Raw genomic sequence first — 16,651 nt, 5'->3', positions numbered from 1 at the left:
ATACATAGATTGTCAAGAGTTTCACTCTCACACCATCTCACCTGGTAAAAGAAATAAAGTAAATAATATTTAATTCAAAATTAATTCATTCTTTTTAGTAGGACCCACTGTAGGCAAAATTCGCCTCTATAAGCCTTCTCTCATCACTGCCTTTTAGGGGGAAACCTTTAATCTCTTCTCTTGTTCAAGTGACAGCTGAGACTCCATTAAATTTTAGGTCCCAATATAGTTGGAGTAGATTCTCGCCCAAATGGAACACATGTTCACCGCCATTTTGAATTTCAGCCATGCTGCCAAGAGACCGACCCTAGCACCAGCTATGAGGAATGAAAGGCGTAATCCGAGCGAGGCTATAAAGGATCTCGGAAGAACCCATTCGATCTCAGACTCTTGTCAAACACTGTCAGCAGCTTGTCCAGGACCCAGGTCCTGCCCCTTGCTCCATTCAACTGCCCAGTCCAGACAAGTGGCAGTCCGGGCATAATAACCATTTTTTGTGAAATTATTCACTTGCCCTCCCTATCGCTGGCTTCCCCGAAGGACGAGGAACATCATCTCCTACTTAAGATAAAGTGCCAAATTTAAGGTTGATTTCGTCAGTCACATCCCTTTTCATCTCCAACTAATTTTCCGCTTTTCATTTTATAGCGCAAGATACCCATATTACTTTTATTTGTTGTGCTGTTCAATTTGCCAAGCACTGAAGTGGAGTGTAATGTAAACCGCTATTATGAACCAAACCTTGGCTCATCAGGTTCCATCATCAATTACAGAGAAATGGACTAGAAAGACTGCCAGAAGCCGAGACAACAACGGGGAAAGGGGAACAACAGCACTAGCAAAACAACCTTGATAACAGTTTATTAACATTTAGAAATGTACATATTTACAAGTGAGTCAAGTTTGGTCAAAAGTAATTAAGTAATATCAAACATCATAGGCTACATTATCCACAAGTCAGTCAAAAAAACCCTAGATGTAGCAAAATTAAAGTTACTTGACATGAACATTACCATCAAAGCAAAAAGTAACAAATACAATATAAAAGTGAACAACATTTCAGTTTCATCAAACAATAATAAACAATACAGGCAGCATAAATAATAATAGACATAATCCACAGCATAACCAATTAACCATAGCAATATACAAATATCTGGAAAATCAATAAAGCAGCAAATATCAAATCAGTAATAATCATAATCTAAAGTACCATGAATAATGCTAATATAATAATAATCACAATCTTCATAGAGTACAAAAACAGAACATCCACCTAGGGATGTCATGACCAGCATCAAAGGTTACCAAGGACGACCATCCAACTACTGCCGTGAAATCATCGAAACCACCTTGTGGGCAGCAAACAGGAATATCTCCACAAAACACAGATTGATTATGACAGAGTCGATGCAACACCCACACTGCTGTCTCAGAGGAATGCCCCCTCTCCACTGGCGACTAAGGTTGAGCCACCAACTCATCCTCGATAACTTGGCTGAAGTTCTCATCCTCAAAAACTGTAGAAGACAACAGGTAACAACTACCAGCTACTAAACAAGTCCATGCTGCTATGCTGTCTAGACCCTGACTCGATGGCTGCCCAAACTTGACTAACATTCTACCGACGAAAGCAACAGACAAACTATAAACACAAAAAATAAGCACTACCGGGAGAGGAGTCACCCACAACAAGGAAACAATCGTTCCATACACAAAACAAGCACTAAACCTTACAATCATTAACAGTCGAGCTATCAGAATCAAGTTCAGTCTAGGCACCTTCTCTGTAATTCCCCGATTCCTTAATCAAAGTGCTATCTTTGGTTGAGTAACCATAAGTGTTTCGATTACAGATTAGACGTCGGCTGTGGACCTGCATATCACCTTGTGTGATTAGTGATCCCACTACATCATTTGCAATGCCCTTGAAGCAGGCTTCCATTGCGTTTCGTCAACTAATTCCGTCATTTGCTCTTCATCTTGTATTGCGGGCCCTTTTTGTCTGTCCCGAATTACGCTACCATTCTTCTGACATGTGTTTCTTTAGTAAATATAATTAAGTTAAAACCCAGATTTTACCTAATCACTCCCCTTTCGAAGTTAGGCTTTCAGCTCTATTTTGATGTACTTTTTCATCTGACTTTAAGGCCGGAGTCCAGATTGTGGTGTTGCCCATGGTAAGTTGTGTATATCCCTAACGTACCTCATTAGTAAACTAGACCCCCCAGTAAAAATCATGTCAATATATATATACACAGTATATATATATATATATATATATATATATATATATATATATATATATATATATATATATATATATATATATATATATATATATATATATATATATATATTATTTTACACACAATTCTCACGAAGAACAAAAAGAAATCAATCATAGATTAACAAAATAATACGAGTTTAAGAATGCTACCACCAACTGGTGACGCAAGATTGACTGATCATATGAAAAATGATAATAAAATCAAGAGACGCTTTGGCATATGCCCAAATGTCAAGTTGCCAGATGTTGCAAGAAGCTATGCTGTATTAACCGAATACGGAAGACGGGATACGCGAAGCTCAGTGGAGATAAGGGAGAGAGAAATATGATTATCTTCAATCACTATTTTGAAAGAGAAACAGAAGTGCCTTCTATCATATGTTTAGGAGAGATGATAAAGTCTTATCGCTTTTTCAGAGAGAGAGAGAGAGAGAGAGAGAGAGAGAGAGAGAGAGAGATGGGCACACGCCAGAAAAAAACAACAAAACGCTCCAATCACCAACGTGGATGACATAACACCCACAAAAAGGATCATACATCACGGCCGCGTAATAACTGGACGTCGGTCCGACAGAATAACGATAGAGTTGATGGATGTCAACGTTTCAAAGCGATGATCAATTACTGCATTTAATCAAAAAGGAAAAAGAAAATATAAAAGAACCCTTTGACTAACGGGTAAGAGAAAGACAAGTAACTTACGGCACTGATGATTAATTAATTCTTGGGAGGTACTGCCAAGACGTAGATGGTTAAGCAATACTGCCACTGCGTACATTAAACAATACTGCAATGACGCTTCAGAATGGACTGTACTTTAATTATAAACATGATCTAGGTCTATGCCAATAACTACTAATAACTTTACGTGAAGTACCTTGTTTGATGTACTAAGAAGGGCAAGGGTTAAAAGTTTCTAATAAGCGTGATACTCTGAATTTCATCGAGTTTCGGTTAATTTTCGCATAGGCCTACTCGGATGGTGTTACAGAAGTTGCAATATGGTTATGATCAAAGTCTAAGCCACACCCTCAAAAACCAATAGCGAATAACGACGATGAGTAACACCGCCCACTTACGACAACTGGTGATTTCGAACGGAAGAGACACAATGACATATCCTGAAGGGAAAAGTCAGCGCCTACCTGATGTGCGATCTTCAACTCTCTGCTAACAACCTACAATGTGATTGAACTGAATATAGAATTTAGGCCAAAGGCCAAGCACTAGGACCGATGAGGTCATTCAGCGCTGACACGGAAATTGACAGTAGAAGGTTTGGGAGGTGTAACGGCAGGAAAACCCCGCAGTTGCACTATGAATCAACTGTTAGGAGAGGGTGGAAAGTAAGATGGAAGAAAGATAATAAGAAAGGAGGTACAATAAAAGGAACGAAGGAGTTGCAGCTAGGGGCCGAAGGCACGCTACAAAGAACCTTGAGTAATGCCTACAGTGCACCCGCATGAGGTGCACGGACAGCACTAAAATGTCAACTGGAAGTTAACTTGGTGTGGGCAAGGTGCTATGCAAAGGAGACATTAGACATTACCATAATGTAATCTTACACCAAGACAAGAAGGGAAACACTGTTTCTAAAACATTGTGTCAGTGATGACTGCAGTCATTACAGGTCAATATCGACCGGTCTCGAGCTCCTATGAGGCGTTTCATTTCTGTGCTGTACATTGTGAAGTGGTGATGCTCCCAAGTTTAAGGGACTCGACTACTGCTATAAGCGTTCTGCGTCTTTGCCTTAAGTCTTGCTGAAATTCTCTGCATGGGCACTATTTATATTTGATAGGCAGGTGTGGGGACGATTATCAACGCAATATAAACAACATAAAGGGTAGTATAAAGTTCCGCTATGCCACAATGTATGGAAATGATTCGGTTAACCCAGTCTTACCCTATAAAGCAAGCTGTCGTGACTAACCATCAAATGGGAGCTGGAAACGAAATGCACGAAAGCCCTGAAAATGGAAGAGGAGTCCCAGCCAGTTTTGAAAAAGCTTTCGGCTGTCGCTCTGTTGTACATTTGCCTCCTTCCTTATCCCAGTAAGGTTTAATACGAAAAGATTTGACATTTTGCCTCGGGAATATATCAAATTCTTTACCACATCAAAATTACGTTCACTACGCGGAAATATATTAAAAACTCTCTTTATCCAGCAATTTTGGTGCTCGAAATTTAATCAGGTCACAGAGATTATATTTCTGGGAACATTTCTCAGATCCCCTCAACAATTCAAAATATTCATAAAAATTAAAACAATGCACAAAGATTGTTGCACCCAGGCATTTGCGACGCCAACCCTTCAAGTACGAAGCCAATCAGTCATTATTTTTTGTCACATTCCAAACCCGACCCACCAAAGCAACACTAATACTAGAAAAGCTCTCTGAATAAGGGGCTTGCAACAACGTACGACAAGAGATAAAGAGAAAGAATATTTAACTTTCCAATCGCACATTTTGTAAGACGAAAAATGGAGGATTAATGGAGCCATTCGTCCGTTTACGTATTGCGGAACGAAAGGGAAACAGATAAATGTTACCACTCTTCCTTCCATTAAGGCTACTGCAAACGGGGACGAGGCGAAAGAAAGAAAAAAGCGTTTCCCTTGGCTATTTCATGCATGAAATCGTTGCATGGAATTAAATTATTGATCTCAGTCTCCTACTCAACATAGCGTGTGAGGTAAAGAGGAAAGATGTAACGTCTTCGGTCCAACATTTCTGCAGTGCAAACAAACTCAGAGAGGATTTACTCCCGGTATATTTATCGATGGTATAAACACCGAAGCAGATAAATCTCAGTAAAAAGAGCTGAGGGAAAACAGCCTAATAGAGAAATACTAAATGATTCTGGAAAACGAGTCAAGAATGAGAAAGAAACGAATAAAGAATGAGAAAGGAAAACGAGTAAAGAATGAGAAAGAAACGAATAAAGAATGAGAAAGGAAAATGAGTAAAGAATGAGAAAGGAAAACTAATAAAGAATGAGGAATGAGAATTAATAAAGAATGAGAAAGGAAAACGAATAAAGAATAAGAAAGGAAAATGAGTAAAGAATGAGAAAGGAAAACGAATAAAGAATAAGGAAAGAAAATTAATAAAGACTGAGAAAGGAAAACGAATAAAGAATAAGAAAGGAAAACGAATAAAGAATGAGAAAGGAAAACGAATAAAGAATGAGGAATGAAAATTAATAAAGAAAATGAGAAAGGAAAACGAGTAACGAACAAGAAAGGAAAACGAGCAACGAACGAGAACGGAAAACGTGTAAAGAATGAGGAAGGAAAACGAGTACCGAATGAGAAAGGAAAACGAGAGTCAACCATGAGAAAACTGACACTTCATCAAAAGGAGAGAGATGGATCAAATCCGAAAATCACTTACGCCATCACGTCGCTCATAGACCTGGCATCAGTCTTCTGGCAGGAGTAACGCAAGATAACACAAAAGAAATCAGTTACGATAAAACAAATTATTACTACATTCAAATGTATCAAGTCAAAATAAATTCATTTCGACGTGGATACAACCTTAAACTGAATTGTCAGAATTGTTATTGTTACCTAATTAAGATGAAAAATAAGGAAGCACATAGCCTATGCTATGCCTTAAACACCTTTTTATATATATATATATATATATATATATATATATATATATATATATATATAAATATATAATATATATATAATATATATATATATATATATATATATATATATATATATATATATATATATATATATATATATATATATATATATATATATATATATATATATATATATAAACTACAACGAAACGTAATGCGTTTTCACATTCATTTTCTTGAGTAACAACGGTAGCCTGAGGGTAATGAACTATATTTTTTTTATATGCCGCCGTCCAGCTCTCTTACCACTGGCCCCTTCATAAATAGTCTATGCAGAATGATGAAACTTAGGTTCGATCTTCAGGGAGGTGTATAACGTCCCTAAGCCTGGGACTTGCCGTCTTGCCTCTTACATTAGCGTCATTTTTTAAGGTAAAAGTATAACAGTTTCCAATATTAGTGCAGTCCCAACAATTAATAAACAGGCTTTTATTTATTTTCTACATTTATCAATACTCTTCTATATTTCAGTCTCTTTCTGTGTTTATATATGTGTGTATATATATATTATATATATATATATATATATATATATATATATATATATATATATATATATATATATATATACATATATAAATATATATATATATATATATATATATATATATATATATATATATATATATATATATATATATATGTATATGTAAAACTTGTGTACCTCCTTAGCAGATAATAGTTTCTAAAAATTTCAGGACTGAAACCAGTGTATAATATATATATATATATATATATATATATATATATATATATATATATATATATATATATATATATATATATATATATATATATATATATATATATATATATATATATATATATATATATATATATATATTTCCTAGGATTAGCTTTGCTTTCATTCTGACTGTAATAATCAGATATAGATAAATGAAAGGACCCTATCATAAAAAATTCCGGTAATGTAAGATAGGGACGAGATGGGAATAACCCGAAGCTCAGACCGATTCCCTTGAACTCTGCATTCTGATATCGGGGCAAGAGGTAAGGCTGGCCCCGGGCTGGACGATGTCAAATGGAAACAATATCAAGTGTCTTATTATTCAGAGATTATGGACATTCTGGTCTGTGAACGATAATGATATTAAAAAACACATGTATGCTTTTGAAACAAGCCCAAAACAACACCGGTACGATGAACACTCACATCAAAACAAAACAAAAAAACTCGACAATTCTGCTATTATTTGAACTCGAAGGAAGGTGGCAACACTGTCCTCCTCTGTTTTCCAACTTCTTGGAACAGTTCATTAAGCCTGCAGTTTGGCGCTTTCCTTGGGCGTACGTGAACATTAAACTAAATTCAGTTCTTGTAAAAAAAGTTAGAAGGGAAAAGTCCTTCGGTCTATCAAACAGAGATACTAAAGTATTCTAATGGGACTAAAGAACATCTCTCCTTTCAGTAATTGCTCGAATATCATGTGATGTTTGTGAGCCAGATTTGGCAGTCAACCTGAATACAAATATAAATTCCTCCCTTAACAGATGATAGTCTGCAAAAAAAAAATTCGCATGCATGACTTGCAAAATGTAAGAATGCACTAAGATTATGGAGTGTTTATATATATATATATATATATATATATATATATATATATATATATATATATATATATATATATATATTATATATATATATATATAATTATATACAGTACACACATATATTACATATATATAATATATATTCGTGATTGAACCATATAGAAACTTTTCTTTCACACGAATAACTCCGCTTTTCTTCACTGTGATAAGATAGAAGAAAAGATCCCATCACCTTAAACACATTTTGCAGACACCTAATTAAACTAATTAACTCTCTCTCTCTCTCTCTCTCTCTCTCTCTCTCTCTCTCTCTCTCTCTCTCTCTCTCTCTCTCTCTCTCTCTCACTGCTATCAAAGAGGTCGGTGTTTATACTGCCCCCGTCCACATTAATGATAACAAGCGTAGCACGAGCATCGAGATCAACTTTTTCAGTGTCCTACAAATCCGGCACCAACTCTCAGTTTCTTGTAAAGCAATTTGGGATGAAGGCCTTCATCAATACCACCATCTCCCTCCACCTTAGCTATCACCTACCACAGTTTACTAGCTACCATGAATATAAATAACAGCTTGCGTCACAAGTGGCACATTGGGATTCAACAGGACGTGCACGCACACATACACACCCCTGTTTCCTGAGGTAATCGAACCCTGGCACTTCTCTAGGTCAAGAGTATTTACTACAAAATAAATATATATACAGTATATATTATATGTATGTAATATATATATATATATATATATATATATATATATATATATATATATATATATATATATATACTGTATATATAATAACACGTTAAGTGCACACACACATATATATATACGTGTGTGAATTTAGACGTACCGTACATAAAATTTCATTGATTTTTTCTATCATTGCTATAACTTCTCCAGCGTTGGCAGCTTTGCCGTATAGGCTAACTCCATTCGGTATCATGCCGCCTGGTGGTGGGGTTACTAATGAGATACCGAGTTCTGAGATAAGCAGTGTAACTGAGGGTTCGGTATGTGAAGTATGTCTCTCTGACGGAAAGACCCAAAGAAACTGATGAAATGGATAAAGGTGGTATTATATGGGATATAAGATTGCTTAGTATGCCTGGGACTAAGCATAAGGCTAGACAAAGAAGAGGGTTTTTATTATGAAAGCATCGCTCGAGAGTTTTTAAAGGAAAGCAGGACTGGGTGGGCCTTGTGGGGGCCTAACACAGCTTCGGATGTAGGCTAAATGCTAGTGCTCATGCAATGACGAGGTTTAGTGTATATCAAGAGCAGAGGGTAGTCTGTTATGCGCAGTCAAAACTATTATTACAATTATTGTTAAACTGGAACATATTAGGAATAACGACTAGTTATACATATAGATATAGATATAGATATATATATATATATATATATATATATATATATATGTGTGTGTGTGTGTGTGTGTGTGAACTTTATCACTTACACAATTGTTCTGTACATTAATACAATTAATAATAGGACCTCATTTAAACTGGATGCTATCTAGCGCGAGATATTTATTCAGCTTTCTAGGACTTAGTCCTTATCGTCGGTATCCGCAGAATCCGTGTGTGTATATACAGTGTATATATAATATATATACAGTATATATATATATATATATGTATGTATATGTATGTATGTACATGTAGTATGTATATGTATATATATACATGTATATATATATATAATATGCAAACAAACAATAGTGCACACACCGAGAAGCTAAGGATTGGCGCATCAAAGAGAAATGAATAGGGCTCACACAGGGTGTCTGGATGACTAACATTTACATGAAGTAAGCATATGAGACTAAATGTTATGGATGAATACAGAATATAAGAGAAAGGTGAACCACAGGGTAAGTACAGAAGGCAGAGTCAGGAGAACTCTGCTATAGGCCTAGTCGATGAATAAAAGGAGAATGTCTTAGAAGGCAAAAGAAATATGTAAGGGAACCATTAACCAAATCCTCTATATGGAAATGAGTGAAAGGGAAAAAATACAGCTGAGATAAAGTGTTTGCTAAGAAGATTCGATTAAACCGTTTACCTTGTCAGGGGAGTATGTTCCAAGAGTGTCTGGAGGTAAAGTTGGTCAGAGGAGCGTAATTCGGAAGAGTTGGCGAGAGGAGGAAGAAGGAACTTAAAACATGCTAGCTAAAATGCTACAACGATGGGTATCTCTCAAGATGCAAAATGGAGTTCGCAAGGCGTAGGGGGAACGCCGCTTATATACAGGAAGCCATTGTAGGTAAACGAAGACGAATATACCAAAAACTACTCAGGTGATTACATCAGCCCCCTCTTCAAAGCAGCAGGTACTTGCATTAGTCGACAATTACCCAAACAAAACCCGTAGAGGCAAAATTCATAATATTCTCTTTCTCCCTTTCCCTTTCAGCCAGCAAGGTTGTCGAAAGCGGCTAAACGCTGCTCTTCATGAACGTCGAGCAGCTTAAAAAGCAACCAGACACCGTTTAGATGAGGCGGTTGGCTTATCATGTCGTGGGAGAATGAAGACATCCCTTAATCTGTTACATCGTTTTAAGTAGCAAACTTGAGAATTTGTGTCATGTTTTTATTCATTTGTCGCTGTTCATCTACTTTTTATCTTCTTAACATTTAAAAGTTCTGGTTGAACATGATAGAGCAAACACTCTAAAATGCTCCTAATACACTGTGCATTTTTAACTTTCTTTCATGTGAATAAAACTGGAAATTAGGTATTTCATTGCTACACTACTATTATTATCATCACTAAGATAATTACGATAAAAGGTAACCTATTAATATCATAATCAACACTGTCGTTTGAAGGTCATGATCATTATGAACGAGCTTTTATCAAGAGGACTTATACTAACTACTGTCAACAACAATCATTAACAAGAACAAAATATCCCAAACAAATTTAAACGAAAATAATGTCCCCCCAACCCCCTGCACCATTTTTATTGTCGTCATGGCACAAACAAACGCCTTACCTTCAAACACCGTGAACACTTAAGCAATAACTAAGCAATTACAACCCTTTTGCAAAAACCTAATGCTGGGTCACTGACAAGGAAAGACTACATCAAGACAACACAACATTTCCCGAAATAAACCCTGTCAATCGGCCATCGCTCTCGCTCTCTCTCTCTCTCTCTCTCTCTCTCTCTCTCTCTCTCTCTCTCTCTCTAAACCAGCTTATGACATAAACCCCCTCCCCCTCTCTCCATTAACCGATCTGTCTGTTTCTATAAAATTCAGTGATCCTCTGTTGACCTATGCTGTAAGTTCAACTGTTGTAGGTCACAGCTAGAGAGAGAGAGAGAGAGAGAGAGAGAGAGAGAGAGAGAGAGAGAGAGAGAGAGAGAGAGAGAGAACAGCAGCGAGAGATCATACCAAGTCCAAACGTATACCATCATATAATTGAAAACAGGAGGGTCTCGACATGGTAATATTTACACCACCTGGCTGGACCTATCCGTAAGACTCTCACCCTCTTTCCTTGAGCCACCTCTCTCTCTCTCTCTCTCTCTCTCTCTCTCTCTCTCTCTCTCTCTCTCTCTCTCTCTCTCTCCACGCAGGTGCACTTTCTTCATCCCTTCAATTCCAATCAAGGCGGTTTTATCTGCGGCTGTCTTAAAAACGGCCTAATAGCTCCAAGGGATCAAAAGCAATGGCATTCCTTCGATCGAGAGAAAAAGACGGCAGCGGAGACTTATGGCCCGTCGTAAAATTTGACACTCGGGGGTGGATCCGTGACATTTATTATCCAGAGTGAGTATGATTGCTTTTGTTGTTGTTGATTTTGCTGATGCGGTTGCTGCCGTAAACAGTGACGTGTATTTTCAAATTAAATATTATAGCATTGGAATTTACAGTTTCGAAGTTTTGCTCGTGAGCGCGCGTGTACAGTTATGCATCAACAAAGAGCAATAAACACTTCATGTCATTATTCTACAAAATTATGAAGCCAAAATTTTAAAAAATCATTCTGTTATGAACACTTGTTAATCACTGGGGACATTTTTAAGGCAGAATTTAGCAAAAGTCATCATATGGCATGATTAGTTCTAGGGATAAATATAGCACTTTGAAGATGCACTATTAAAACATGGATAAACATTGGAGAGAGAGAGAGAGAGAGAGAGAGAGAGAGAGAGAGAGAGAGAGAGAGAGAATGTATGAACTCTGTAGTTGCACTAATAATGCATATTCCTCTTCAAATTAATGCTACTGTTTTATAAAAAAAAAAAAACACTGATTACAAAGGTTATATTATTATTATTATTACTGACAGTGAAACTGAGCTTATCGTCGTGTACTTGATGGAATATAAAAAAAATTGATTTACGTGACATCTGCGTTGGTGCCTTAAGTAAGACAATAAAATAGTCGCCATACCAGAGGCGAATGATCATTATTACCCAAAATACATGCATAGGCTACTCAAGTGGATCAGGCAAACTTACAGAAAAGAATACGTCGGGGTGAAAAAACGCAAGGCAGAGTAAACAAAAATAGAAAATATATTTATATAAACATGAATAACAAGAGCCCTCGAGACCAAAACGTCCGCCAAGGCTGAACAATCCAACGCCCTTCGTATATCTCCCAAAATCTGATCGCTTGTTGCAAGTCACGAGGCCCCACTTTAGCACCACTTCCGTAAAATCCACATCACTTTTTGGAGTAATTCTGCTAACAAACAGAAACAGAACTCACAAGCTGAACATAAAACTTTGCCTGAAATAACTGTGAAGCAACTGAGAACTGTCAGTAAAAATAAGGTAGGCGGATATGGCATTTAAAAGTAGCATGACTAATTACAAATCGTCACAAGCGAGTTCCAAGAAGAAAAAGCCTCCGACAGTCACCAGATGTGCAACCCCGCTATGTGGTGCAGACTTTTTCCGTTCCAAATTAAGACGGCTTTATATGTTACGTCATTTGGCATCTTATGGCATTTTTCCCACCAGCTTCTCGCGAATGACTACCTTAAATGCCTACGTAAATGAGTGATGTATTGTTTTAGGTTTCACAGTCAAGAAACAAGTTCTTCCACATTTATGCATTAGTTATAAAATTACTAGACTTAGCATACAATGTATATATATATATATATATATATAATATATATGTGTGTGTGTGTGTGTGTGTGTGTGTGTGCACAGGCCCAGCACTGTACCTCTGAGGTCATTCAACGCTGAAAGGGAAACTGAGAGTAGATAGGTTTGAAAGGTGTAACAGGAGGAAAGCCTCGCAGTTGTACTATGAAACAGCTGTTAGGAGAGAAAAATGGAAAAAAAGAGAGAACACGAACGGAGGTACAGCAAAAGGAATGAAGGGGTTGCAGCTAGAAGCCGAAGGGACGCAGTAAAGAACCCTAAGTAATGCCTACCTACAGTGCACGGCATGAGATGCACTGACGGAACTACGCTCCTACGGAAAATATTCGTGTGCGAGTACGTGATAAGTACCAATGACTATCAAAAAACAAAGAATAATCGTGTTGCCCCATCCACAATTATCTCGGCTTCAGCAATCTTTCTTCAGCAGGCAGTCTAACTTGCAAGGATAATAACTTCCTACAAAACGCGACACTTGATCACACAAAACTACTTCTTTGACAAAATAACGGTGTCAGACAAGTGCGCACGTGTTCAATCCAAGCCAATCAACGGATGAATCATCAGACGCCTATGTGACGGTACAGCTCATCCCCCTGTCCCTATGCACATACACACCTTAAGGCGCTCGAGTTGTTCCCACACACTCTCTGGGCATGCTACTTTGTACCTTGATTTTATAATGATTTAAAATATGCACACATTCACAAGAACAAACCTTAAGGGCCATTACGTTAAATGCTCTCTCTCTCTGATAGACTTTATTACGTGTTACCAGGTGCTGTGAGACATTGAACTTACCTAGTTATTTGGTGCTGTCACATAGCACACATATTGCCTTTTTTTTTTTACTGAAGTTAGGTTCTGTGGAATCTTCCTGGATTTTCGCCAAGTTGAGAATGAACAAGACGTCAGCTTTTGGCTATAAGAGATCTTCAGTGCTTAAGTTTTTAAGGAAAAAAGATTCCGGCGTAACTTTTTTTTCATTCTTGTGCCAACAACTCTTTCAGCCATTAACTCTTAGTTATCATCAGGGCAACCTTACAGAGACACTACATTGCTTATATGAGGGCAACGCAGCAGGTACTGCGAAGTTTAATGGAATATTTTCTATACCTGTCCCTAATCATATGTTTGTTCATTTTCACTTTTGTTCTTATTTTTCTGATTTATGCCATTTCATAAGCAATCTAGTTTCTTTGTAAGGCTACGCTGGTGATTGCATGGAGTTACAGTTGAAACCGCTCTTAGCATAAGAATAAATAAATGAAGCACCTCAAAAGCAACTTTTGCCTTTTTCTTAAAATTTTCCGCCTCGAAGATAAGAAGTACAGGAAATCGGGGAAGTGTTACCTTAAAATAATGCCACGTGCATATTATACATACATAATATATATATATATATATATATATATATATATATATATATATATATATATATGCAGTGGTAATAAACTGGACCCAACAAAGCTGTGGATGAATACCAGCCTCAGAAGGGGTCAAGGTCAAGTTACTTTCTTAGAACCGGCAGGCTCTATCCGTTTTGTGCCATTCCTTCAGAAAATGTGGAAAAGGGAATATGGCAGAGTGTGTGTGTGTGTGTGTGTGTGTGTGTGTGTGTGTGTGTGTGTGTGTGTGTGTGTGTGTGTGTGTGTGTGAGAGAGAGAGAGAGAGAGAGAGAGAGAGAGAGAGAGAGAGAGAGAGAGAGAGAGAGAGAGAGAGAGAGAGAGATTCTCCCTATGAAGGCATTCTTCTGTATCGTGCCTTCAGGTGCACTCCTCCACTCCCATTTGGGTTAAATATAAATACAGTGTAATTCGTCGTCAATGGCACAACATCTACACTTGCACATCAAAGCCATTGAAATTGTATGCTAAACCTTATTGTCACTGACAAATGTTACATAATCTGATGTTAATTTATGCAGCATTTCTGTGATTGAGGGCTAAATGTCAATGCAATTTTGGCAAATTAGGATTGTTTCTTCGTGGTTTAAGGAACTCTTATTTTATCTGAAATAATCATATAAAGCTAACTTCCGAGATATCCGGTACAGCTGCAAAAATACCACCTGAGCTACCGATCTGCCGCAGAATGACTGACTGGATTTTTCACACTCATTATTCTCTTAACTGAAAAATACTTGAAACAAATATCTACATACTTTATTTCTTTTTAAACTTGTGCCATTTATTTTAATGACAGTGGAATATATAGAAGCGTCCGGCATCATAAAATATCGGTCACAACACCATGTGAATTGACTGGGATATGTCTTTTGACGAAACAACCAATAATTCTAAATATCTCTTCGTGTGTCGACTGTACACTCACTGAAATTGCTCAAGTCAGACATACAACCTCCCGATATATTTGATCTGGTGAACTTGCGTTGGAAAATTTACGAAAGCTCTTTAACAAATCTTTTTTTTTTTCTAGAATACCGTAGCTGATTAGTCTTGTTGATGTCTTCAACACAGCACAAGTCCAACGGAATCAAAGGGCAAGGCATTGAAGGGAACTATTCGGTTATCTCTGTTCTATATTTAGATATTCAGGTAATTTATTAGGGCACTCTGGTAATTCACGGCTAGGCCTATATAGGTATTTATCTGGCATTTTGGTAGATAATTTCGGCACTTCAGTTATTTATCGGGACATTTAGGTAATTAAAGTGGGTAATTTTTGGTTTTTCTGAGCATTTCGGTAATCACTGGGCATCTGGGCGGGTTACTTTAGCACTTTGGTAATTTATTTGAGCGGGTAGATAATTTCTAAAAATACTTCAATAATTCATTTGGGCGTTTCGATTGTTCGAAATTCCTTTTATTTTTCAACCAATGATCAGGTGCATATAAATGTCCAGGTAAACTTCTGGAATACTCACATTACCAAATTAAAAGTATTTTATGGTCTTGTCGCCCTAAAAAATTACAAACACCACAATACCAAAAACAAATTACCTAAATTTTCCATTAAATGGATGAACTGAGCAAATAGCATCCACGAGCGTGCTACGAATATCGCCGTAACCTTAATTTTATTGTCTTGTTAAATATCCCACACGTCGCCACACCCGGCGGTCACGCTAATCTCGGTTGTAATTCGAGAACAGTGGGAAAAAACTCACTCATGGGATGGCTCTGTTATGATACCAAATCAATAACTGCAATCGATCCAGCTCCACTTGTTCCATGTTGGCGACACATTATTTCGGACTGCAGGAAAAGTGCGGGAAAGGCCGTAAAGAATAGAGGACTGACATGAAATAAACATAGGCATTGAGTACAATGACGTTTACAGTTTTAACACGTACCTTGTTCCTTTGCGATGGTTTCCCTCTGTTTCCCAAGCAGTACCGACAGTACCACTGAAAGGAGACACTTCCAACATCTCATGGCAATCGTGCAAGGACAGATATACAAGTGCTTGGTGGTACCTCACTTACACGGCTAACTTTTATACCCATATCTGCATCATTACATTAACACGTTTCAGTGGCCGTCGACTAAGTAATCGCACAAAAATCCGTAACGCAGCTGATTGAGAGCGACACAACGAATAACAAGAAGGTTTCCCTACTAGTCATGAGAAGTACAATACACTCGAAAGGGCGAATAGGGAGCTACGTCGTGTGGTGTAGTCTCACTGACGCCATGGCTCAGACTGAGTAGCGATTCTAGCGAAGCTTGTGTGAAGGTTTGGTTTACCTGCCCTGGTCTGGTCTGAAGGTCCAGACACGGTGTCGAGACCACCCTATGACAGTTGTAGAACGAACAAGTTTTTCTTCTGGGACTAGGCTACTGGACCCGGGATCTCAGGCAATGGGGTTGTAACTAATGTAGTTGTTTCGTATATGATAAGCATACATGTAATTTAGTATTTTCATGGAACGAGTTATGTACTTAGGAAACAATATGAGTTCCACGTTCAAATTCTAATTTACTATTGCTAAATATTTACAAAGGGAAATAAGTATATTCGACTGTT

At 37.3% G+C, this 16,651-nt stretch overlaps 1 protein-coding gene across 11 annotated transcripts in view; it reads right to left on the bottom strand.

The window, feature by feature from the left end:
- LOC136840274 (uncharacterized) overlaps positions 1–16,435 on the bottom strand; it is an 89,243-nt gene extending 72,808 nt beyond the window's left edge. For 4 of the 11 annotated variants that reach the window (XM_067106939.1, XM_067106941.1, XM_067106940.1 and 1 more), the window contains exon 1: positions 15,978–16,199. In XM_067106939.1, coding sequence (XP_066963040.1) covers positions 15,978–16,059 — 82 coding nt within the window. In that variant the 5' untranslated portion in view covers positions 16,060–16,199. Of the gene's footprint in view, positions 1–15,791; positions 15,811–15,977 lie in introns of those variants that run through there. The other 7 variants (XM_067106947.1, XM_067106946.1, XM_067106949.1 and 4 more) reach the window with 5 other exon arrangements.
- Between the last annotated feature and the right edge of the window lie 216 nt (positions 16,436–16,651).

This window comes from Macrobrachium rosenbergii, chromosome 7 (genome assembly GCF_040412425.1).
Source record: "Macrobrachium rosenbergii isolate ZJJX-2024 chromosome 7, ASM4041242v1, whole genome shotgun sequence".
Taxonomy (NCBI): domain Eukaryota; kingdom Metazoa; phylum Arthropoda; class Malacostraca; order Decapoda; family Palaemonidae; genus Macrobrachium; species Macrobrachium rosenbergii.
Note: the sequence above shows the minus strand (reverse complement) of the source record. Positions and strands in the feature narration are given on the sequence as shown.